Here is a 24,183-nt window from a genome sequence, read left to right on the forward strand (position 1 = left end):
AAATTTTACGATTTTCCCTCCCAACATCTGCTTGAAGATTTTCTGCCTGATTTAGCAGACGACGGCATCCCGTGAGGCTTTGCCAGACCAAAACCATCCAAGATGGCGGCGTCCTGTACTAGAATTTTCTCGAAAGGCGTGAAACTTACCCCAAGTCTGGTCAAACTAGGACATGGTACACGCCTGCCACTGAGAAACACCACGTTAACATTCCATAGATCTCACCTGTCTACACGAAACGGGAATTTTTGGCGTGTTTGTGGTGTTTTTGTTCGCGGAAACGCTTGGGGTGGGAGGGGGGCAGCTGTTGCGTCAGGGTGCGGAGCTGGTGTGTTCCTGGCGGCTGGTGTTGCCTACTGTTATGGAAGCCGTGGCGCCGACAACCGTACGTACACATGTGTATTACATCATCTCCTAGTACCAGAGGTAAAGACGTAGACATATACATTTTGCGATTTTTGTAATACAGTTTTCAGTGAGGCTATGACAACTGATGAGTGATAGTCGAAAAGGATCGAGCTAACGTTCACATGGACAGTTGTGCATATAACAACGAACTAGTTGCTTGAACAGTATGACGATTGTGCGATACAGACGTGAAAGTGCAACATGTGTATGGTAGTACGTAAATTACGTAAATTATTGGTCCAATGTGGGAGATTTGAAAAGTGATGTCTACATTTTATGTCAGTTTTACAGTGTAATGTACAGGTGGATTTACTTTCCTTTGCCACAGATTCCCAGCTATTTACAGCAGCAAAGCGTAATGATGTCACAGAAATCAAACGGTGAGAAATCATTATAAGCTAACACTGTCACTTCTGCAGCACCAATACTACAATACTAAAACACACGTCCAAGAACCAAGGAAGTAAATTCCTGTGGCCTATATAAAATGCTCATGCAAGGTGAGCCCTATAATTTGCAGCGTTTACTGTTATTACTGTCAAACCTGCACAAGATAACCACCTGGGGTTAGGACAAAAGCAGTCATTTTGGACAGTTAGTAGTAGGCTTGAAGAGGTGGTTGCTTGGTTTGACTGTACATTTGTATTACTACAGCAAAGTGTCTCGGAGTTGAATTGGAAGAAGTGTTACATGTCTTAGATCTATGAAGTGTCTTCCAAATTATTTCCATTACATTTGCAGACTGGCAGAGATTGGAGTTGATGTGAACCAGCGACACATTTTAGGATGGACTCCACTGATGGTCGCAGCTGTCAGTGGGAACTTAGGGTAAGCAAATGTGAAAGGGATCTTGAACCAGTTAAGCTCACTTCAGGTAAGCAGAGGGACCTAATATTAGTGGAATACGTGTGTCCCGGTGTGTCTGTGTTCTGGCATCATTGTGTGAAGGTGCTGATAAATGATAAAGAAACTTCTGAACTTTGTTCACTTCAACTTTATACAAGTTTGTACAAAGTTAATTTTATCCAGATGGAAAAGGTCAGGAATTGCAGGCAATGTTACTTCATCAAAGATTCACAATCACTGACATTAGCTCTTACAACCTCCTTATTGCTCGGCCAGTTTTTGCCCATTTTTCCCAGGCTTACATTTACAAGTGGGTCAAGTGGCTGTCATCTGCAGTTATATCTGTAATGCTATGTAAGCATACTATATTACTGTAGGCAGTTCTTTCCAAGCCTTGATTCTTAATCTAGCTCTGCAGCTCTAAGAAGGGTTGCTATTAGGGAAGCAATTTGAACATCACAAGTTGCTTGGGCAGGAAGGGCAATGAAATGTCATTTTCTCTTCTGAAGTATGCATTTCAGTCGGACATTCTTCATGCAGTTTGAAATGCCCACCTGCAACTTGCAGAAAACCTTCTCTGGCCATTGGACATTTCAAATCAACATTTTTCTTTCATAAACTATGACAGGGCAGTAAAGGCCCTACTGGAGGCTGGTGCTGACCCCAACATGAGAGAGGAGTTCGTCAATGTTTACCAGACTGCAAGAGAGAAAGGAATGCATTCATTGGATGGTAAGTTTCCCTTGTCTTTGAACCATGATCTTGGTTTCTAATGTTTGTTGTACCTGTATCTGTACTGTTCAACTGATATAACCTAGCCTGAGTACCAGCCTCCGTAGTGACCGCTGGCTCAAAAAAATTCGCTTGCTAGCCAGTGACCGAAATTTTTTGAGCCAGTGGCTAGATATAACCACCTATTACATGTGTATGACAAGAACTTATTCTCACTCTGCTACTGCAGTTCTTGTGACCAGAGAAGATGAGTTTAGTAACCGGCTGAACAACCGAGCCAGTTTCCGGGGATGCACAGCTCTGCACTATGCAGTATTGACAGACGATGTGCATGTCGTCAAGGCACTCTTGGAAGCTGGTAAGCAATAAAAACTTCTTTCTTAGAATCTTAGCTCTACGTATTGAAACTGTGTGTGCTCAGGTGTGTGCCAAGACACAAAACTCCTACATCCTTTTACTATAGCATTCCTGTTCAGCATTATTGAGAAAATAGCGAACTGACAATTGAACTGCTGTGGCCTGAAATGAAATAAAATGAACATTATCAATCAATTGCATAGATGTGTTTTTGCTGCCCCAGGTGCAAATGATGACGTTCACATGTGATTTATGCAATTGTAAAAATGTATATTCGCTCCCGCAGGTGCAGATCCTACCATGGAAAATGACAGTGGCCATGCAGCTGGCCTGTATGCACACAACATGGAGGTCAAAAGACTCCTGGAGGAGTATAAAGACAAGGTGAGAGTTTCACTTCTTTCTTACATTTTCTTGCACGTGGTTGGTTGATAATGCATGCATAAATTGGAAGAAAAGAGTCTCCCAAATATGTATGATAACATCAAAATAAGTCGTTCGACCAATAAGGGAGTGATGGCATGTTGGCCAAAATCTTTAATTACTAGACTTTTGTTTTTCATTTTTATGTTTTGACCAATTATTGGCCAGGCTATGGGTTTGGACTGTTAACTTACTTACTTGGGCCTGTCGCCCATCCTTGGGCATAGGCCACGGACGAGATGCCTCCATCCTTTGCGGTCCTGGGCCCTCTCTATCAGCTGCTCCCATGTGTGTCCGGATGCCTTCACATCGGCCACTAGGTCCCTCCTCCATGTGTTCCTTGGCCTCCCCCTCTTCCGCTTCCCTGGGGGGTTCCATGTGAAGGCCTCCCTCGTGGTACTCGATGCTGGCTTCCGCAGTGTATGTCCAATCCAGGTCCATCTCTTGTGCAGGATGTCGGTTGCCACTGGTCCCTGCCCGGTGCGTTGCCATAGGTCTTCATTTCTGATGGTACTGGGCCAGTAGATTTTGAGGATCTTCCTGAGGCAGGTATTTATGAAGGTTTGAATCTTCTTTGTTGTGCTGGTTGTCGTTCGCCAGGTCTCTGCACCATACAGTAGAACGGGTTTGACCATGGTGTTGAACATCCGGATCTTGGTACTGGAGGTCAGTTCTGATGATCTCCAGACTTTGTCCAGCTGCTGGAATGCTGATCTTGCTTTTCCTATCCGTGCCTTCACATCTGCATCTGTTCCACCCTGTTTGTCAATGACACTACCTAGGTATGTGAACTTGGCTACTTCTTCTAGTGGTTCTCCTGCAAGAGTAATGGAAGTACTGCAGTCTGTGTTGACTTTCAGGATCTTTGTCTTTCCCCTGTGGATCTTGAGGCCCAGGCAGGCAGAGTTTGTGTCAATTGTAGATGTTTTCTCTTGCATCTGTTGCTGTTTATGGGCCAAAAGGGCCAGGTCGTCTGCAAAATCCAGGTCGTCCAACCATTTCCCAGCTGAACATTGGACTGTTAAGCCGACAAATATGTACAAAATCATGTGCTCTAAACAACACACAGAAACTAATCTTTGGTTTAATTTTGAGATTAGATTTTGTTGGCACGTTGCATATCATTAATCTCTTTCTGTTCTTGACAGTATGCAGAGCTGCAGAGACAAAAGCAAGTGGAGGAGAGGAGAAAGTTTCCGCTTGAGGAGCGGCTACGAGAGCACATCATTGGACAGGAGGGAGCCATCACTACAGTTGCTGCAGGTGGGAACAGAGCTTGTTACAAAATAAGTTTGGAACCTTGAGTTCATTTGATAAAATACCTCATTTGTTTTTTATCATTAACTGGGAAAATCTCATTCATGCCCCATTTGACCATCTGTAATGATCTTACAATTTTTTGGGCAAGCATCTTGGCTGAGTTGCAAATACATCTAAAAAGAGCCCAATTTCCTTTTGTATTCATCCTCTTTGTTCCTATTCACTCAGGTTCCAATCAGGTTTACTGACGAGAGAAGCAGATTGATACTGTTGACTTTCAGTTAATTTTTGATATGTTCTTCTTCCTACCTCAGCCATCAGAAGAAAGGAGAATGGCTGGTATGACGAGGACCATCCCCTGGTGTTCCTGTTCCTTGGGTCATCAGGAATAGGTAATTTTACCTCACCCCCAAGGCGTTGCCTTTCTTTACATGTGTGTCTGTCTGTGTGTTTTGGTTTTAGTTAATGTATTTCATGCTATCCTTGTCAAGTTGCTGTCACCTGGGTAGTTATAATAAAAATTGAAAAAAAGATATAATATACAGATGACACAACTAGATACAGAATAGATGTACTTTGTGGACATCAAAGTTGGTTGACTCAGATATGTTGCAGCTGATATGTTATCTCCCTTTAACAGGTAAAACAGAACTGGCCAAGCAGATAGCCAGGTACATGCACAAAGATGTGAAGAAGGTAATTTACAATATCATGTCTTTTGTAGGAAATATTTATATGCCATTTCTGTAATGTTCATTCTCCAGAAAATTGCAGATCAGACCACAGCATTTGATATTTTGATTCATTCATCATTAAAGTTATATGTTAAATGTGTCGATCATTATATCAATGATGACGTTTGTGAAAATTCAGTTCTTTCTTAAATGACACACACCCTTTCTCTGCAGGGGTTTGTTCGGATGGACATGTCTGAGTACCAGGAGAAACATGAGGTGAGGAATTTTGTCTCTTTCATCCATTGGTCAACTAATGAAAAGATAAAATGTGACCCACATCCCTGAAGGCACCTTGAGTATAATCTCAGGGGTAATCATTTGTTTAAGATATTATAGCTCAAAGTACTCTGACTGTAATGCATTTTGTATTACACTTTGCGCCCAAACCACAGGTTGCAAAGTTTATTGGATCGCCGCCGGGGTACGTGGGACATGAGCAGGGGGGCCAGCTGACTAAGAAGCTGAAGCAGTGTCCCAACGCCATGGTGCTGTTTGATGAGGTGGAGAAAGCGCACCCCGACGTCCTCACGATCATGCTCCAGCTCTTTGATGAGGTGGGATTTGTTTATTTGAGTTCATCATGTGAAAGGGAGGGCAAAACAGGCGCACCTTTACAAGTTGCCCTCCCTCACACTATAACTTAGTAAAAGCAACATTAACAGAACGGTAACGATATATTACAAAGTCAATTATATCAACAAAATGTACAAAGCCCGTTATGAAATAGTGAAGCAGGATTAACACATTCATTTCCTTTCTAATTGGACATTTTGAAGTGAAAATCAAGTAAGACAGCAAGATATAAACGTTGGACTGCAAGGAAATCTTGCATCATACATTCATTCTCGGAAACTTGTGTGTGCAAAGTATACAGACTCAGTTTTCATGTTGATTTTCCAGTTCATAATTTTTTCCAAATGTTCTTTTCAATCCAAGAATAAAGTAAATTGTTGTGGCCTTGTCATTGTTACAATAGGGAAGGCTTACCGACGGGAAGGGAAAGACTGTAGAGTGCAAGGATGCTATCTTTGTCATGACCTCCAACCTTGCCAGTGAAGTGATCGCGGACCACGGACTTCAGCTGCGCAAGGAGGCGCAGGAGGTTTGGGCGCAGAGACGACAGGACACTGGTGGTGAGGGTTTTCTGTTGTTTGTTACATTAACTACAGTTTCAAGTGCAAGCTGTATAAGAATGGACTGATAAGTTAATGCACTCATACTGGGGCACAGAGAAGACAGAACAGGTTTATATTCAACAAGAAGGTTGAGTTTTCAGCTACTATGTGGTTTGTTTTGTTTGTGGTTCAGTTGACTTTGCTCTAAAAAAAAAACTGGTATATATTTCTACCCCAAAATACAATAGTACTTCTAACTACATGCCTGGGTAGCTAAGCTATGCCTTGTTCCTGTGTCAGTACCATTGTTGTTGCCCACATTTTGAACGTCCCTGTTTTCAGATGATGATGTGTTGCTGACTGAGAAGATCACCATCTCCAGACAGTTTAAGGAGAAAGTAGTGTATCCCATCTTAAAGGTAAGATGGATTTCTAATCTAGAAGTCTTAAGCACTCAACATATTAAATGTCTTTGCTCTTTGCAATCAATGGTAGTCAAATTCTCTGTTACTGTACTGTACCTGTACCTACTGTAGCTGACCATGTTTTGTAGGTGATTATGGAGAGTAACTATTTTTCAAGTCCAATTGTATGGTCCTAGCACAATATTGCTACAAAATCAGTTTGCAATCTTTTTTTCAGAGATCTTTCAGAAGAGACGAGTTCATTGGTCGGATCAATGAGATTGTGTACTTCCTGCCGTTCAGCCAATCAGAGCTTGTCAAACTGGTAACCAAGGAGATGGAGTTTTGGGCCAACAGAGTGAGTATGGGTTATTTTATGGGTAGAACTCATTCTAGATTTATAGAAAAGTAGTATTTTTGTTGAGCCATGCCTTTTGTTTACATACATACATCCCTCTCTCCCTCAATTCTTTCATCTGCCCATTCATCCAATCAGCCATTCATCAAATCACCATACTCTGTTGTCCCAGGCTATGAATAAGCACAAAATCACCCTGCTGTGGGACAGACAGGTGCTGGATGTGCTGGCGGATGGGTACGATGTCCACTATGGAGCCAGGTCTATCAAACATGAGGTTTGTCTGTTCATTCGTTTGTTTTATTGTTTTAGCCGCCATTCAGGTATCATTTACATGTAGCCGTTGTAGTAGTGTCCATGATTCGAGGAATGAAATTTTCATAGTTATAAATAGCTGAAGATTTCTGATTGTGTTGTTTGTACTATCACAGGTGGAAAGAAGAGTAGTTAACCAGGTTGCAGTAGCACACGAGAGAGGCCTGATACACCCAGGTTGCACACTCCGCATCGCCGTGGACAACCCTAACGACGTCATGGCAAAGAATGACAACAAGGAGCCCGAGAAACTCCCCGTCATCAAACTACAGCTTGTTAAAGAGGGGAGCAAAAGTGTGGACTTGAACTTGCCAAGAGTACCTGATGACAGAGACACAGCCTGGTCCAATTTCTAGAATTATTTATTCCCATCAGGACCATCCACAAGATTGTACTCTTTCAGTATCTAATTAGTATGCCAAATTTCATTACTCTTTGTATATGGGAAATAAGTCGACAAAAGGCTTTAATCAACAAACTGCCTGTTTGTGTCTATGGTGATGGCGGGTCTTAAATGTTAAAAATCTTAGCCTTCAAAGCAGGCTCTAGCGGCTTTACTACATCTCTGTACATGTCCTATCTCTTCTTGTAGAGACAGGGTCTGAGTTCCAGACTAGCACTGGCCCTGCTGGTCCTTGGTTCTGAGATCTTTGTAAAGTCAAACATGACGAAGTGGCTGTTGGACAGGTCCTGCAGAGACACAAAAGAAGATTGATATGAGGTTTAGTATGTCTGGACAACACAAATAAAATATTTGGCAAGCTAAACTGATGAACTGTGGTATTTTTATTAAACCTCATGGAAGTTAAGTATTGTTTTGGGTGTGTCTGTTTGATTGCCTTTGTGATGTAAAATGTTTTTAACCAAATATCATGCATTTTATTGTAACCATGTTTCCGTCTTCTGCAATGAGATATGGAATAAATAAAGAAGTAGATAAAAGTACCTTTGACGCGAGCTTGAATCCAAAGAGTGCCAGTCCTCTGATGAAGCCATTGATGTTTTCGAATCTGCTGGCGACTTCAGCAATTTTAAGAACACCGCTGTGAGGGATGTAAATGTACGGTTCTTAAGGTACAAAAATCATGAATCATGTCTATGTCATTAGTGACAATTTACACCTTAAAGCTGTCAGGCAGCGAAGGAAAGAACTTGGTGTGGACCAAACTTACCCTATTTTGAGGACCCTGTTGGCTTCCCTGAGGAAGTCAGAGATGTTGGTTCCCATCAGGGCCAGGGAGAACACTGCCACATCCACAGCCTCATCCTCCAGGGGAACCTGTATATGGTAGCATACATAAACATTTACAAACACAGCTCCATCATTCTTACTTACACCCGCATACATGTGCCCAGGCATGAACTTGCAATAAACATCATTTATTTCTTTTACTAATCTATGACACCAGTCAAACATCAAAAGTAAACACCAAGGAAGAGAATGAGATTAAAACAAAGGGTTGGAAAGAAAACTTGACAAACAATATCCATTCCTGCAAGCACTAAGATACAGACTTCTCCCTCACGATCTGTCTTAATAATGTATGTTCATCTTCCAGCAGAGCATACTTTTTCCAGTTCCAAGAACAAATAATATTCGTGTGACCTAAAGCATATGCTTAGGGGTGGATACCGGTTCGCTGGACCTGATTCGGACCTTTATAACATCCAAGAACCGAGTCCAAAAAACCTGAAAGCCAAAAAGCTGAGTCCAAAAAAAAACTGAACAAAGTACAAATATATGTTTCTATTTTGTTTGATAAAAAGTGTTTTGAGTCTTCCCTCTGACAAAAAAGGCATTTAAAATAAGTGTAACATTCAATTATCAAACATTGGTTTATCTTGAAAGTCTTCTCACCAAGAAACTTTTATAGTCGTGCATGTCAGTATTAATTCTCTATGCTAAATATTGGTCTAATAAAACAAAAACATCAACTGGACAGGATCAGGTTCAGGTCCGGACTAAAAGACTTGGACCTTATTAAGCCAAACCGGTATCCACCCCTACTGTAGCTGTATCAATTTTTTATAAACTTAAAGCACAAACCTTTGTAATGTCACACACAGTGACATGTTTGTTGACAGCCACCAGGTCGAAGGAGTGAACCTGGTTCTTCACACTCTGAGCTATTTGGGCATCACCACATCCGAAGTCTGCCACTACTTCAGAAGACGGCCTGTAAAATTTTGGAAAGTTACAGATACAAGTACACTACTAACTTTGCAACCACATTTTGTAGCTAGTACAGTACTTCTCTCTTTGGATAAAAATACAAAGATAGCTAGCTGCAGATAGAACCCTACCAAGTGTTGTTTCCCTTTCAACAGGTTGTCACTAGAAATGACATTGTACCTTCTCTTAAGCCAGATGATGATCTTGTCCACAGGATTTACTGGCCATTTCTGCACCTGTGCTGAGAAGCCCTGGTGGTACACCTGGAATGCACCTGGGTCCTTCTGAAACATCCTTCTGGCTTCTTCACCTACGTACACAAGTCAGAGGAATAGAAAGACATCAGACAATTTTCAGAGCTTTGCCGTGTTATACACAAAACACAGTACTAGTTCACGACATTTAAAACTAAGACTCATACCTATATAAACATTGAATAATTTGAATATCATGTTTTTTGTGTGATCACGTTGCTTGGCAGTGGTTGGGTGTATAGTGAAACTACAAGTATATTGTCACAACATGCTTTTTACACAGCATCTAATTGGTCGGTTTTCAGAATCCAAAAAAAAGGTGATAGCTGGAACTTGCTGGAAGAATAACATGAACAGGAAAAGTCTATACCTTAGTACATACTAACACAGTTTATATATATAGTTATAAGTTCAAATTTTCCTCTGACTTTTTAAAGATGTCCAAGAAAACAATTTTCTCTGTCCAAGCCCACCTGTAGTTGTGTAGAGCATCTCGTTGATCTGTCTGAACCTGGCTGACTTCAACCTAGCCTCCATCTTTTGTCTCAGTAGAGAAGAACGATCCAGTATTACTTCTTCTTTGGTATCCTTCTTCAGACTTTCTCCTGGTGTCTTAGAAGGAGTCTGTTGATGTCTAGTTCTTAAATCTGCAATACCACCACTTTGTGTGTTGACCTTGCTGCTTTCTGCCATTATGTCTGTGTCTCCTTTGAGCTTGGCAGTCTTCCCACTGTCTTCCTCGTCTGACATGTTCACCAAATGTGAAATATTCGGCTCTGGAAAGGATGGGTGGGACTTGTCAGCCTCCTGCTTTGGCAGCATGTACTGCAACACCTTTTGCAGCTTTGTAAAGGGAGAGTTTTTCTTTCTTTCTGGGGGTTTGGCACTGGGGGTAGTTTCTAGTTTTCCCTCCTTGGCAGCTTGCTGAGGAGTGTTTCCTCTAATCCCTGTTTTGTCTCCAACTTTAAGAACAGCCATTCTTCTTTGTTTGTTTAGTACAGAAACAGCTTTTCTAGTCGAAACTTCTTCCTTGGCGGAAGGACTAGACTTTTCTGTACTGCCCTTGGACTCAGTACTTTTTTGTACTGACATAGACATCTTGCTGTGTTCATCAACTAGTATTGTGGGTTTGTCTCCTTCAGCTGCTTTGAATTTGTTCTTATTCCTGTTCTTCTTCTTCTGCTTTTTCCTTCCCTTCGTGCCCTCTTGGCTGCCCTGGGTTTCACTTTGTCCTGTCGTGTCTTCATTGACGTCTGTCTCCTTTTCTGCTTGCTTTAACTTTTGTACCTTCAGTGTCTTAACAGGAGGGACTTCACCAACATCTGATGTTTTCCCCTTGATATTCAGAACACTTGGTTCACTTCTTGCTGCAGTTGTTTTTCTTTTTCTACTTGTCTCTGGCACTTCTGGTGTGCCTGAAGGAGATATCTTGCTGTTTTTAGCCGTTCCTTGCTTGACACTTGGTCTCTTTACTCTGACAGGTCCTGCATCGGTGTAGTTGTCCGTCTGGTCCACACTGTCTCCTTGCTGTGTCTTTGACTTTCTCACCTTCTTAGTTACTGTCAGTGTTTCTTCATCTGCTTCACTTTGACGGCTGGAGGATATGGCTTCCCCAACACTGGATTCTTCCTGTCTTTTTCTCTTCAGCTTTCTCTTTTGTTTCAGTGTTAGTTGTGGCTTGGAAGATATTTCTGCACCATCATCGCCCTGTAAGTGTGGCTTTTTCTTCCTGGTTCTTTTCCTTTTTGGCTTGTGAGGTATGGCAGTTGAGCCATTGCTCTGCTCAGTACCAATTTTGGAGTCTTCTTTCTTCTGTTCTAAAGTTTCCTGACTCCCTCCTTGCCAAGGAACCTCTTGTGATTTGACACTTTTCCTCTTGTGCTGAAATCATGATAGATTATTTTCAGTTTTAACTGCACATATTCCATTCACCAACCTCCAGAAACACAAAATCTTGCAACAGATACATGTATAGATATATCATATACATGTACGTTAATGAAGGTTAGACATACAGGTACTAGTAATAAGATACGCCAAAAATAGTTACTCAAGCAACTGTATATATAGTATATAGCATTAGATTAGAAGACACTCCACACTACTGTACCAGATTTGACTCTTATATTAAGTTCACTGGTGGATATCAATCAATCAGTTGATAAATCAATCAATGAATCTTACATTGATGAAGGTTAGACATCCAGGTAATAAGATACGGCAAAAATAGTTACTCAAGCAACTGGATACATTTTTTTTTACTGTTTCAAAATTCTATGCAGTTCAGTTGCTTGAGTAACTATTTAGGAATCTTACCTTTGTGAATGAGGACAAACCATCTCCAGAGGAGAACAATGACTCTGCCAGGTGTGCGGCATCATCGTCATCACCCCAGTCGGAGGGCCCGAACATCGCCATTTCCTGGTCTTGTTTTGGAGAGTTGACTAGAGGCCGGTCGATGTGATCTTTTCTATGAAAAGCAAGAACAAACAAAGAAAACAAACACCGTTAGATCATAATTTTGTCTGCTCCACCGGAGCCATAGGCGAAGTTTTCAGCATTAAAACTTACAAAGGCAATCGAAAAGACTGAAAGTTAATTATTCTGGTACTAGTACCAGAATATCATCATCATCATAATATACCGTAATTAGTAAAACAGATCATCATCATCATCATCATCATATCGGGCAGCTTGCCCGGCCCGGACTAGGGTTGCTCTTTCCCTCCAGGCAACACGGTCCGCCATTAGTTGGTCAAGATGTTCAGACAGATACTCAGTTCTAAATAACTTAGTCTGCTATAGGGAAAGCAGGAGGTACAAACTGTGAGTATAGCAGCAAGACCAACACACTACACGCGTACAGACGACTTCTGTACTGAGCCCGAGTGGAAACGTGTGTGCCCCCCTCCCCTAAGTAACTCTATATTACAAATCTAGCACTTGACGTTCCTTACATAGATCATATTCACACTTTTAAAGAATCTTTACGAATCTTGTCAACAAAGGAATATAGGATATCAAACCAAAGAGGTGTAAAATGCAAGAAAGTTACCCAAATACCCGACAGAAACTTCAGGCAAGCGTCTGGCGCAGCATCTACATGGGCGCAGCCATGTTGGAATATACCAGTAGACAAAGGGGAGCATTGATTCACCTATAAAACTACAAATATGAAGCTGAAAATATGAGTTGATTAAAATAATTCTTATTTTAGTCTTAAGTCTTACTTGTTAGTCTAGATTCTACTTTTTTTTAGCTTAACATACTGTTATTGTTGTAAAGTGAACCTCCCCTTCTGTATGTAATGTACTCGCCCTTATTAGGTGATGGGTCGCAAAGGTAAACAGTAGCCTGGAGCCCATCCAGCCTTGTTAGCTTTAGTTCGCGCACACGACGTCCGCTCCCCTGTCAACAGGGACAGGAGAGAAGACGTCGGGAGCGGACTCAAGATAACAAGGCTGGACTCCAGGCTAAAGTAAACAGTGCCCATCACGCGGCCAAATGACCACACATGTCCATCTGTCGTCAGAGGGAAGTAAGCCTAGTACAACAACAAGAACAGATGCTTTCTTTGATGAGCCTGTCCTGTATGAAGCGATTTGAAAGATACTGAAGTTTCCCACGGAGAGAAGAGACAGGCGGGCTGCGGACTTCATCGTCATCATCACCTGTACGTACGTACCGTCACATGTATTAGTAGCGTTACATGCAAAGCAAATGTAACAGTGGGGGTTCAAGCGTCTCCAACCAAGGAGGTTTATGATATAGATATAAAACGGTCCGTGTATTCACCGAAATACGGGAAATACACGAAATACACGTCCGAAATACACGAAATACACATGAAGATGGCTGAAATCTACCGAAATACAGTATGATTTGATGTGTTAACATCACAGGTTGCTATATGCCGTCTTAAAATAATATATTTATAGCCCTGGCGACAAGAAAATGACAAAAAATACTTCGCGATCCCGGCCACGTCCGGTCGCCGCCATCTTTCTTACCATACACCATGATGTTTGTTTTTCAGTGGTGTCTTCTTATGTGTCATTTACACAAAAAGGGTGGTGAAATGTACCGACATACAGTATGATTTGATGAGCAAACATCACAGGTTGCTTTATTTCGGCAAAAAAATAATATATTTATGGTCCTGGTGACAAGAAAAGGACAGGAAATACTTTGCGACCCCGGCCGGCCGCCGCGTCATCTTTCTTACCATACGCCATGATGTTTGTTGGGTATCAGGACAACTCGGCCCCTAGGCCGGGACAACTCGGCACCTTACTTACTGAGCACGTAATATGTGTATGTTTGGAGAAGATTGGTAATGATATCGATCTAGAAGCCTCACTACTATAATTTTAACTTCTTTTTTTTTTTTTGCTCGGCAGGAATTCTATAGCGCCGGCGTACTTTGGGGTGCGCCAGCGGGGTCAATCGCCATGTCGCCCGCCGAGTCCGCCCGAGTTGCCCCGCTAGTCTAAAGCGATACTAAAGACTGCTGGCTTACATTACAATATGAAACTACACGACATTAAACTACAAGCATATAATAAACTACTTGGTCTTTGTGAACATGATTTGTCTCTAAATAAAGCTCGGTCACAAATCTCATGTTTGCCGACAAACAGCCGTGAACCAACAACACAACCGACACTCGCGGTCCGATTCGTAGGCAAACAAAAATCCAATACAGCGATGTCCAACGTTCGTTCATGACTAAACAATCGTCAGAAACTTTCCCTGATTTCCTGCTAACTACTGCCCATATGCCATTGTAGAAGCGATAATGTGCAACGGATTGCGCTAACTTTCTCTTCGGGTAGCGTTCATGTAGGAACAAATATGGCGGATCAAGCTATACCATCATCCTTTGCGCGGCAGGAAATACTGTAACCAGTTATGCCAAGGAGGTTATATCAGTACCAGTGATCTCCAGCTATATGGTTGACAGCGAACTACACTTTTGTCATACTATTTGAATGAGAAACGTATGAAATTTAGCCCTGGAAATTTGGTACGTCGCATCTCTTAAGTGATCTCCAGCTATATACTAGTACAGTAGTTGACAGCGAACTACACTTTTGTCATTCTATTTGAATGCCAAACGTATGAAAAGTGGTGACGTCGCATCTCTTATTAAACCAGTGATCTCCAGCTATATGGTTGACAGCGAACTAACACTTTTTATCATGCTATTCGAATGCCAAATGTATGAAATTTGGCCCGACGCATGGAATTTGGTACGTCGCATCTCTTAATCAACCAGTGATCTCCAGCTATATACTAGTTGACAGCGAACTACACTTATATCATACTATTCGAATGCCAAACGTATGAAATTTGGCCCGACGTACGAAATTCGGTTCGTCGCATCTCTTATTAAACCAGTGATCTCCAGCTATATGGTTGACAGCGAACTACACTTCTGTCATACTATTTGAATGCCAAACGTATGAAATTTGGCCCGACGTATGAACTTGGTACGTCCAAACCTCCTTGGTACGTCGCATCTCTTAACGTATGAAAGTGTGCAAGCCATACAAATGCAACGTGATTTTCAAGCCGATTAAGTGACCTTGACATCTTTTCATAGCGCGTCAGCAATCAAGGTGATTTTCTGTACTTAAGCAGGAAATCAATTTATCACTTTGCCTTTTATTGCATGGTGTCACCTTTTTTGCCATGTAAAGACCGATTTGTAAATAATTGTTGCCATTTTTCGTGATATAATTTTTTAATGGATTGTGCCATTTCTGAAAAAAACTTTGTGACTAGGTTTCTTTACCTTTAACAAGAAATGTAAAGACCCGATTTGTAAATAGTTGGTGCTATTTTGCGTAATATATTTTTTTCATGGATTGTGCCATTTCTGAAATAACTTTGTGACTAGGTTTCTTTACCTTCAACAAGAAATGTTAAGACCCGATTTGTAAATAGTTGTTGCCATTTTTCGTAATATAATTTTTTTAATGGATTGTGCCATTTCTGAAATAACTTTGACTAGGTTTCTTTACCTTCAACAAGAAATGTAAAGACCCGATTTGTAAGTAACTTGCGTACTTTCCATGAATGCTGTTGCCATTTTACGTAATGTAGATTTGTGACTTATTTTGCTTTTGCTCTTGGTCTAAATGTCTTTCTTAACATTTTGCATTGTAAATACATTTGTTGATGTTTGCTAATGTACGTTTGCTGTGACTGGACTTCTGTTAGTAACGGTTAGTACGGTATTAACTTAAGTAGGCGAAACAAATGTCTTCGTTCAAAACTTCAAACAAAACAAAACGCGTCAGAACCTGAAGTGTTAGAAAAGAACGAAAGTTGACAATAAGTTTAATATCGAATATATAAAGTTGACAATAAGGTTAATAACAAAAAAACAGAAACACTTGATAACCCAACAACGCATATTTCAACGTGAACGCATTTGGAACAAAGATTATATTAAGTAGGCCTAATGGTCCTTTCTTCCAGTCTCACGGTAAATTTACCTGAAAAAAAAATGTGTAGAAATGTAAGAAAGTGGCAAAGCTAGGAAGTGGCGAAATTGATGATAACAAGGGAGATTATAGGGAGATAACAGCCTATGACTTATTCAGACGAAAGGAAAACATAACAAGCCCCACACATTACGGAACAAGTGGGCAGGAACTTCTCAAACCTTTACCAGCCCTTCCTACGAGCGAATGGGTCGTAGAATTCGGCAAAAAAAGTAATAATTGGCCAGTAGAGTCAGTCCACGGTAAAGTTGATAATTTGCCCGCAAATGAAACCCACAGGCGACCAAACTTCCTTGGCAAATATCATCCCTTTGACAATATCATCCCTTATAATATTTATTTTGCCGCCGTGCCCGTGTGATCTGCTTGGAGATTAGCTTTAGGTATTACCAAGGAGGTTATATAACCTCCTTGGTATTACGTATTTCCTAACTTGTGGTGCATTATGGTATGTTTGTTGTTAATGGTATCCGAACATGGTTGTAAAATGTACCGACATACAGTACGATTTGATGAGCAAACATCACAGGTTGCTGTATTTCGGCATCGAATAATTAATTTATGGCCCCGGCGACAACAAATCCGCAGAAAATACTTTGCGATCCCGACCGGCCGCCGCGTCCTCTTTCTTACCAATTGACGTGTTGGGACGTTATAGCCTCCTTGGAATGACCGAGCGGAGCGAGTTAATCATGTTGGCTCAACTGGTAGGCCGACAGATCGCGTATTCATAGATCGTGAGATCAAATCCATCAATATCCAATTTCTTTTGGCTATCTTTTTGACATCCGTTTTTCTGTTTTAACATTCAAAAAATGAATCATTTATTTAAAGGAATGTCAATATTTTTTTCTCTCCATTTTACAGGATCATCTTCAGGTTTGGTAGGGATGCGGGTTTTGTGTGATTCACAGGAACATCCCGTGTGAACACAGGGGAAATGTTATCTTGTATATTTAACCTCCTTGGTTATTTATGAACCATGTTTATGGTTATATAAGGGCAAGGGTTAAGGTTCTTATTGACAGGCTTTAACTAGTATATGTCAAGAGCGGGGAAAATCTTACTGACACTGTGACAAGTTAGCTTAGCCTGTCAATAAGAATTTGCGGGGGAAATCTAATTCACTGGCCTCTGTCTTGTGGTATTGTCGAGTAGAGTAGAGTAGACTGTTTATCGGGTCTTTTAGCCGGTTCCCTTTAGCCGGTTCCTTCGGCGGCACAGAGCCTCCAGCCCGCAGAACCCTAATTATGCTCGGGTCACATTTCCTAACCGGGGCCCGGCCGGGCTATTTGCGGAAACGAAAAATCAAATTGTGTGTCCAAAAATTTGCAAAAGCTGTGCTTTTAAATAATTTTGGGTACATTTTGTGTTTTTGTTCTCTTGAATATCATACTTTCCGTTCCCAAAGACTGCCCGGCCGGGCCCCGGATTGGAAATGTGACCCTAGCATTAGCGCATTGGGGGACTTCGAAGACCTGGCGGGCTGACTGTCCTTGGGCAGCCGAAGAAAATCGCTAGCGACCCGGTACAGTAGTCTGGCGCCCAGGGTAGCCTTCTTCTTGTCGCCAGGACCAAAAATAGATTATCTCATGCCGAAATACAGCAACCTGTGATGTTTGCTCATCAAATCATACTGTATGTCGGTACATTTTACAAGCATGTTCGTGTAAATGAGTCGGATCCCACTAACAACAAAGTTCATGGCGTATGGTAAGAAAGATGACGCGGCGGCCGGCCGGGGTCGCGAAGTATTTTCTGTCCTTTTCTTGTCACCAGGACCATAAATATATTATTTTATGCCGAAATAAAGCAACCTGTGATGTTTGCTCATCAAATCATACTGTATGTCGGTACATTTTACAAGCATGTTCGTGTAAATGACTCGGATACCACTAACAACAAACATCATGGCGTATGGTAAGAAAGATGACGCGGCGGCCGGCCGGGGTCGCGAAGTATTTTCTGTCCTTTTCTTGTCACCAGGACCATAAATATATTATTTTATGCCAAAATAAAGCAACCTGTGATGTTTGCTCATCAAATCATACTGTATGTCTGTACATTTTACCACCCTTTTTGTGTAAATGACACATAAGAAGACACCACTGAAAAACAAACATCATGGTGTATGGTAAGAAAGATGGCGGCGACCGGACGTGGCCGGGATCGCGAAGTATTTTTTGTCATTTTCTTGTCGCCAGGGCTATAAATATATTATTTCAAGACGGCATATAGCAACCTGTGATGTTAACACATCAAATCATACTGTATTTCGGTAGATTTCAGCCATCTTCATGTGTATTTCGTGTATTTCGGACGTGTATTTCGTGTATTTCCCTTATTTCGGTGAATACACGGACCCGATATAAAACCTCCTTGCTCCAACTGACCAGTCGACCAGTCTAACTGGTCGCGATCTTTTAGCCTAGTGCGTGCGTGCCTGTGATCTGGGCTGCCGGTTTCGGCGTGGGTTCGAATCTCGGTTGGGATCACTTGTTTCTACTCGCTCCTTTGATTTTTTTCACTGGCGCCCAACGTGGGGCTCGAACCCACGACCCTGGGAAGAGTCCCATGCTCTACCGACTGAGCTAGCGGGGTGTTTTCACATACAGTACTATATATATAGCTAGGTGTTGGGAGGGGGCGTGGCTCTGGAGTAGAGTACTATTAAAGTACACAGTAGAGTCGGAGTAGAGTTTACAGTCAGGTTGGATGTTCTTCCAATTTAGCAGCCCAAACTTGAATTCAATAGGCATGGATTCAAAGTGAATGGTTTAGGCAAGGCCTTGGTTTAGGTGTGATATGTTGTTGCTTGTGATGTAACCAGCAGCTGCTAAAGGTCCTAAAGCCTCATTTGCAGGCAGAATCTGGGTGGCGCTGGCATTTATTTTTTGGAGAGCGCTGATTTGCGCCAGGGTCTTTTAGCTGGGGAAATCATATAGCCTAGCCTGGGTGCCATCCTATTTCTACCGGGGGCTCCTACACTCGCTACCCTAAAAAATATATTTTTAGGGTAGCGAGTTTTTACCCTAAAATATATATTTTTAGGGTAGTGACAAGTGAGTATAGGACCCCCGGTAGAAATAGGATGGCACCCAGGCTACGTATTGCCGCCCATGGAAATCAATTATTGACATGCTAAAAGGCCATTTGAGTATTTCATAATGCTGATCTTAGATATGTGTTGATGACTGTAAAAAGACCTCTACAACTTGATGCTAGAGGTTTATCTATTTTTGGCATTTGATCATGAGGTTTGTTCTTTCTTAATGATTGGTTAATTGTTTGCGTATATTTGATATTTTCTCTCTCTCTTTCAGGTTGAAAATATCAAAGGAAAATCGTGATCAGCCATGGAAGAAGTAAACAGGAGTGGTCAACACACCACTGAGGACAGTCAGGCTTCTATGGACAGAACTTCAGTTCTTTCTCACTCTCCAGACAACCCAGTGCCTGATGTGCAAATAGTAGGGAGTTTCAATAGCAACAGCACTGAAGAGCATGGAAAGCAGTGGTGGCCCGCATCGTCGACAGATGACAACGGCGATGATGATGATGATGATGAAGTTGTTACAAAGGAGGAAGACCAGGAAGGCTCCCAATGCTTCTGTTGTCCAAAGGGATCGAGAACTCAAATATTGACATTTATTTGTATCGGTATAAGCAACCTTGCAGGGTACTGCTGCTACTCTATCATCTCCCCTTTCTTTCCAGAAGTGGTAAGTAGAGTTAAATTTTTCTCTCCTTGTTTTTTTGTATTGCATAAGTTAACTGATAAGACGTAAACATACCAGTTATATTACATTGCAAAACCTGAATATGTTTTTTGACACTCTTTTGATAGGCTCTCCAAAGAGGAGCCTCCCAAACAACGGTGGGACTTATTTTTGGCTGCTATGCAGTAGTCTGCGTTTTTGCTGCGCCGGTCTTTGGAAAATATGTGAGTACACCATACGTCATACTTCTTATGATTCTGCGCACTGTGGTACTAGTAGGAAAAAATGACAATCAACCAGTACAATGATGTTTTTACTAATTATCATAATTTTGATATAAACATCTATGTGGAACCTATGTTTTATAGATAGTATTCTGTGTTATTAGAAAAAGTACATAACTTTCCACAGCAAAATGTTGTAGAATGCTGAATTAGTACTAGGGCCATTCAATTTTCACTCAGTTTTCTTTCCACCCATGACCCACTAGATCACAACTATTGGGTCCAGGTTCATGTTAGTAGCTGGTGTGTGTGTGGCTGGGTGCTGCTCTATGATGTTTGGGTAAGTTTGGGTTAGGTCACACCAATACAGTAGATTGTTTTTTTAATGTCTTTCAAGTATTGTGTTGTTTTCACTGAAAGTGTCTTACGTCACCAATGTTGATATCTACCGGTACATTTGAACATGTATTTGAATACCTTTGGTATGTATATTTGGTCTGTATCTTCTTGATCCTTACTCATCCATATTGTATGGTATGCCTAAACACCTCACTCGAACTCATCCGAACTCACTCGAGTCTAAAATGTAATACACGGGGCAATGACTTCATGTGACGCTCGGGATACATTGTCTAATAGTATGCAATTGAGTAAAATGGTGGAGGTTGTTTAGGTCATAGATTATACTTAAAGTACAGCAATATTGTATCGCAATCAACTCATAATAATTGTGCACAAAGTGTTTTTCAGCCTCGAGTACAAGCACGGCATATTTGTTATCATGGAAACTAACAGAGAAACATACAAAATCTGGTAAATACTTATTATATATAAGAAATAAAGACTTGGTGCATATTTTTTATTCATAATTGCATAAACAATGTGTCTAGAGCGTCACATAAAGTCCTTGTCCCTTGTACACTGCATATTTGACTCAGTTGAGTTCGGGTCAGTTCGGGTGAGGTGTTTAGGCATATCCCATATTGTACCCCTGCAGATTTGTGGAGTACATGGAAGGAACTACTTTTGTAGTTTTCTGTTTCCTGATCAGAACAATGGAGGCTTTGGGAGTATCAGCATATTTCACAGCAGGGACAGCCATCCTGACTCATGCGTTCCCTAACAGTGCGGCTAAAGTCATGGTACATCATTCTTAATTTTTCTTAAAGTGTACATGATGTGTGATGAAAGACTTGAGAGTTGACAAAAAGAGAAGAATGGCAGATGAAAAGTATCTTAAACTGTGAATTTTAAGGAAACTACATATTTCTACCCCTTTCCATTATCCTATCTTGTCTGTGGGAATTGAACTTTCAGCCCTGTTATGAACTACTGGTAGCACTTCCAAAGTAAACATGAAGAGAGCTCATTTGGTGATATCTTTTTAACCTTCCCATACAGGGCATCCTTGAAGTGTTCTCAGGACTTGGTTTGATGGCAGGACCACCCATTGGGGGACTGTTATATGGCGTAAGTTTTTCAAAACTGACATATCATAGTAATAAACTATTGTTTGATACAATTTTAGTTCATATTACACTTTTGCTGTATAAGAGTTTCAGATGCACTGTTGAATAGTCTTTACCATATACAAGGTCAGTACTACACAATGGCTATGTTTGTGTGGTCACTTTGATGTAAAGGGGGTTCACAACAAACTGATGAAAACTCCATTTTTTTCCCACCACTGAAGGTTGGAGGGTTCAAGATGCCGTTCCTGGTAGTTGGAGGAATGATGCTGTGCTGTGGGGGAGTTGTGTGGATCTTGGTGCCTCAGCAAGATGGTATGGTAACTTTTAAAATGTCATATAAAAAAAGGTAAAGCAGTCATCCTCAATCAAGGTGAAGCATGATGCTTTTTCAAGTAGCTAGTGGTAGTGCAATGCGGCTTCGCTGCAGCTTGCATTTTTGGCCAAGCACACCGGGTCACCCCTACTCTTCTCGATAAGTGTGTTGGGTTCTTTTACGTGCAGAGGTTTGACGCTGGAGGCTTATGCCTGAAGCTCCCTCATACACTGGTCTGCCGGCTTTACGTCACCATCATAAATGATGAATGCAATCCCTCACAACATGTCCGAGCTGGAGATGTCATACATGAGGATATTCATTTTTGAGATCAAGTCTGTTCGGGTAACTGAAGAGTTTTATTCTTAGATTGAAAAGTTGGAAGATTGCAGATTACACTATATTAAGTTTGGAACGATGCTCTGATTTTCTACATTTGTAGTGCCTATATATGAGAACAAAGAACTATGTGACATAGAAGTATCTCAAATTGATACATAATTTTATGAAATGTATGTATATGGGACATTGAATTGTAAAGTTAATTTTAATACTTGAAAACCTGTTTTCTCAACCAAGTTGATTTCTGACGGGTTTGCAGAAAAAGCCGGCCCTGTCTACCTGGCCTGTTTACCCTGGCTGTCTACGCTTTTTGGGCCCCAAGGGCATGTATGGGGGTATTGCATCTGATTGAATTTTCTTGAGGAAAGTCTGTGGCAATCCCAGCTGTGGATGGGCTGAATCATACTGTTGGAGGATACGGACAGCTGTGAGCAACTCTACCAACACTGGAAGAAAACCTATAAACAAACATCTAAGTATACAATAAAATGTACTAGGTTTGTTAAACTAGATAGAATGGGTGTGATGGGGTACAGGATAAACAACGAAGACTGACAGCAATGAAGCATTTGATAATTTGTTTGCCAGAACAGCAGTTGCTAAAGATTAAAAAAAACTCATAAATCTAAGCATTTAAAGTTAAACAAGCCATCACCATACATCTGCTTGGATATATGGAAACTTCTTTTATCCTTTGCTATTTGGTCAGTATCCACTGCAGGAACCCCCAGGAGGGTCAGACATCTTTCGTGAATTAAGCTGTTGTGACAAACAAAGGTCATTGTCTGGCTCATCCTACAAGTTTACTTTGTTTCCTTGTATTACCTTCCACTTCAATTTTGTTTAATATTTCAGGTACACTAGCTTGTATACATGTACATGGAACTTATTTTCCAGTCTTGGTGGAATTGCTTACCGCTTCAAACCCCCCCAAGCAACCCCATGGCCACCCCTCCCCATCACCAATAGGCGTTGTCTTCCATCCAGCTCACACACATCTGGAATTCCATTGACCCAGTTTTTCTTCAAGGAAATTCCATTAAGGCCAAACTCCCATGCATATCCTTGGGGCCCAAAAAAGGTAGATAGCCAGGGTAGACAGGCCAGGTAGACAGGGCCAGCTTTTTCCGCGAACCCGATTTCTGACCTGTTTCTTTCCCACTTGTTTGTGTAGATAAACAAGAGAGAAAAAAGAAGACGGCATCTTTGCTGTCCTTCCTCAGGATTCCAACAATAGCACTTACTTGTAAGGAGGAACAGTGTTTTCATCAACTATTGTTTTTTGTCATATACAGTATGTAGTAATTGTGATATCATCACCTACATACAAATTGTCTTATTGGTATCTGGTACACGTACATGTACATGTGTTATTATGTATCACTGTGTACATGCAGGTTTCCTGTGTTGGTAGCTTTATTACAACAAAAATGGCATCAATTGCAAGTAGTGTTCATGTTTTTATGCTCCATCTGTGCACTGTCAGTTGTATGGAAACATTGCATACTTACAAAGTTATAAAACATTGTATGTAAAATATCAGCATGGTACTTCCTGCCTATAGTCTCATTCTGCAGCACAGCAATGAAGCATTTGATACTTTCAGAAGCTGCAATCTGTAGTACTGTATGTTATGGTGGTTTCCCAAACCAAGTTTACTAAACAGATCCGTGTTTAATTTTGTTTGTAGGTGGTCTAACAGTGGTGATGTCATGTAGCATCTCATTCCTTGATCCCATCTACCAACCTTACCTGTCAGACCAGGTAAACTTGTCATCTTTCTTTGTCTTTCTACTTCCAGAATTTGAAGGATAGGAAATGAGGATACTTCTAATTAGTTTTTCTTCTTTTCCCATTCATACACTTGCACCATCCCCATGATATATCCTAGCCCACCGCTAACACATTTTCTCCATCTATTAGTTCGAAATGAGCCCAACCGATGTAGGCCTGGTGTTCCTTCTGTGGTCTGGTGTGTACGCAGTAACGGCACCAGCCTTTGGCTTCTTTGCTGACATACAGGTACAAAATTCTTCTTCATACAGCAAGTCTTTAGTATTACCTGATTACTAAGTATTACACATGCCAATGGCAATGCTATGCAAGGCCACACCATTCTATGTTCTTGGCTCTCAGATACAAAGTAAAGGGTTAGCAACAGGACATAATGAAAACTTCTACGGAAAATTCCTTGTCTTCTAAATTTTAAGGAAAATTCA

At 41.2% G+C, this 24,183-nt stretch overlaps 3 protein-coding genes across 9 annotated transcripts in view; 2 read left to right on the top strand and 1 right to left on the bottom strand.

Moving 5' to 3' along the window:
- LOC136436681 (mitochondrial disaggregase-like) lies at positions 1 to 7,764 on the top strand. Its single transcript, XM_066430868.1, has 16 exons — positions 1 to 385; positions 737 to 788; positions 1,150 to 1,236; positions 1,883 to 1,986; positions 2,216 to 2,344; positions 2,630 to 2,727; positions 3,915 to 4,029; positions 4,341 to 4,418; positions 4,667 to 4,722; positions 4,935 to 4,979; positions 5,156 to 5,317; positions 5,740 to 5,896; positions 6,221 to 6,297; positions 6,521 to 6,640; positions 6,813 to 6,917; positions 7,072 to 7,764. Exons 1-16 carry the CDS (start codon positions 103 to 105, stop codon positions 7,309 to 7,311), a joined length of 1,908 nt encoding a protein of 635 aa, XP_066286965.1. The 5' UTR covers positions 1 to 102; the 3' UTR covers positions 7,312 to 7,764.
- Positions 7,300 to 24,183, bottom strand: part of LOC136436680 (ribosomal RNA-processing protein 8-like) — a 22,622-nt gene continuing 5,738 nt past the window's right edge. Inside the window, exons 1-8 of one of the 4 annotated variants that reach the window (XM_066430864.1) lie at positions 12,438 to 12,553; positions 11,699 to 11,852; positions 9,856 to 11,263; positions 9,309 to 9,438; positions 9,003 to 9,132; positions 8,128 to 8,234; positions 7,902 to 7,998; positions 7,300 to 7,645 (exon numbers count right to left, since the gene is read on the bottom strand). In XM_066430864.1, the coding sequence (XP_066286961.1) occupies positions 7,532 to 7,645; positions 7,902 to 7,998; positions 8,128 to 8,234; positions 9,003 to 9,132; positions 9,309 to 9,438; positions 9,856 to 11,263; positions 11,699 to 11,800 (2,088 nt within the window). In that variant the 5' untranslated portion in view covers positions 11,801 to 11,852; positions 12,438 to 12,553 and the 3' untranslated portion in view covers positions 7,300 to 7,531. Of the gene's footprint in view, positions 7,646 to 7,901; positions 7,999 to 8,127; positions 8,235 to 9,002; positions 9,133 to 9,308; positions 9,439 to 9,855; positions 11,264 to 11,698; positions 11,853 to 12,207; positions 12,283 to 12,437; positions 12,554 to 24,183 lie in introns of those variants that run through there. The other 3 variants (XM_066430863.1, XM_066430865.1, XM_066430866.1) reach the window with 3 other exon arrangements.
- The window catches only part of LOC136436682 (MFS-type transporter SLC18B1-like), a 16,903-nt gene continuing 5,450 nt past the window's right edge, over positions 12,731 to 24,183 (top strand). The window contains exons 1-10 of one of the 4 annotated variants that reach the window (XM_066430869.1): positions 12,731 to 13,059; positions 19,218 to 19,616; positions 19,742 to 19,837; positions 20,104 to 20,177; positions 20,835 to 20,979; positions 21,239 to 21,307; positions 21,531 to 21,621; positions 23,139 to 23,210; positions 23,655 to 23,728; positions 23,888 to 23,986. In XM_066430869.1, the coding sequence (XP_066286966.1) occupies positions 19,251 to 19,616; positions 19,742 to 19,837; positions 20,104 to 20,177; positions 20,835 to 20,979; positions 21,239 to 21,307; positions 21,531 to 21,621; positions 23,139 to 23,210; positions 23,655 to 23,728; positions 23,888 to 23,986 (1,086 nt within the window). In that variant the 5' untranslated portion in view covers positions 12,731 to 13,059; positions 19,218 to 19,250. Of the gene's footprint in view, positions 13,060 to 19,217; positions 19,617 to 19,741; positions 19,838 to 20,103; positions 20,178 to 20,485; positions 20,651 to 20,834; positions 20,980 to 21,238; positions 21,308 to 21,530; positions 21,622 to 23,138; positions 23,211 to 23,654; positions 23,729 to 23,887; positions 23,987 to 24,183 lie in introns of those variants that run through there. The other 3 variants (XM_066430870.1, XM_066430871.1, XM_066430872.1) reach the window with 3 other exon arrangements.

This window comes from Branchiostoma lanceolatum, chromosome 6, assembly GCF_035083965.1.
Source record: "Branchiostoma lanceolatum isolate klBraLanc5 chromosome 6, klBraLanc5.hap2, whole genome shotgun sequence".
Classification (NCBI taxonomy): Eukaryota; Metazoa; Chordata; class Leptocardii; order Amphioxiformes; family Branchiostomatidae; genus Branchiostoma; species Branchiostoma lanceolatum.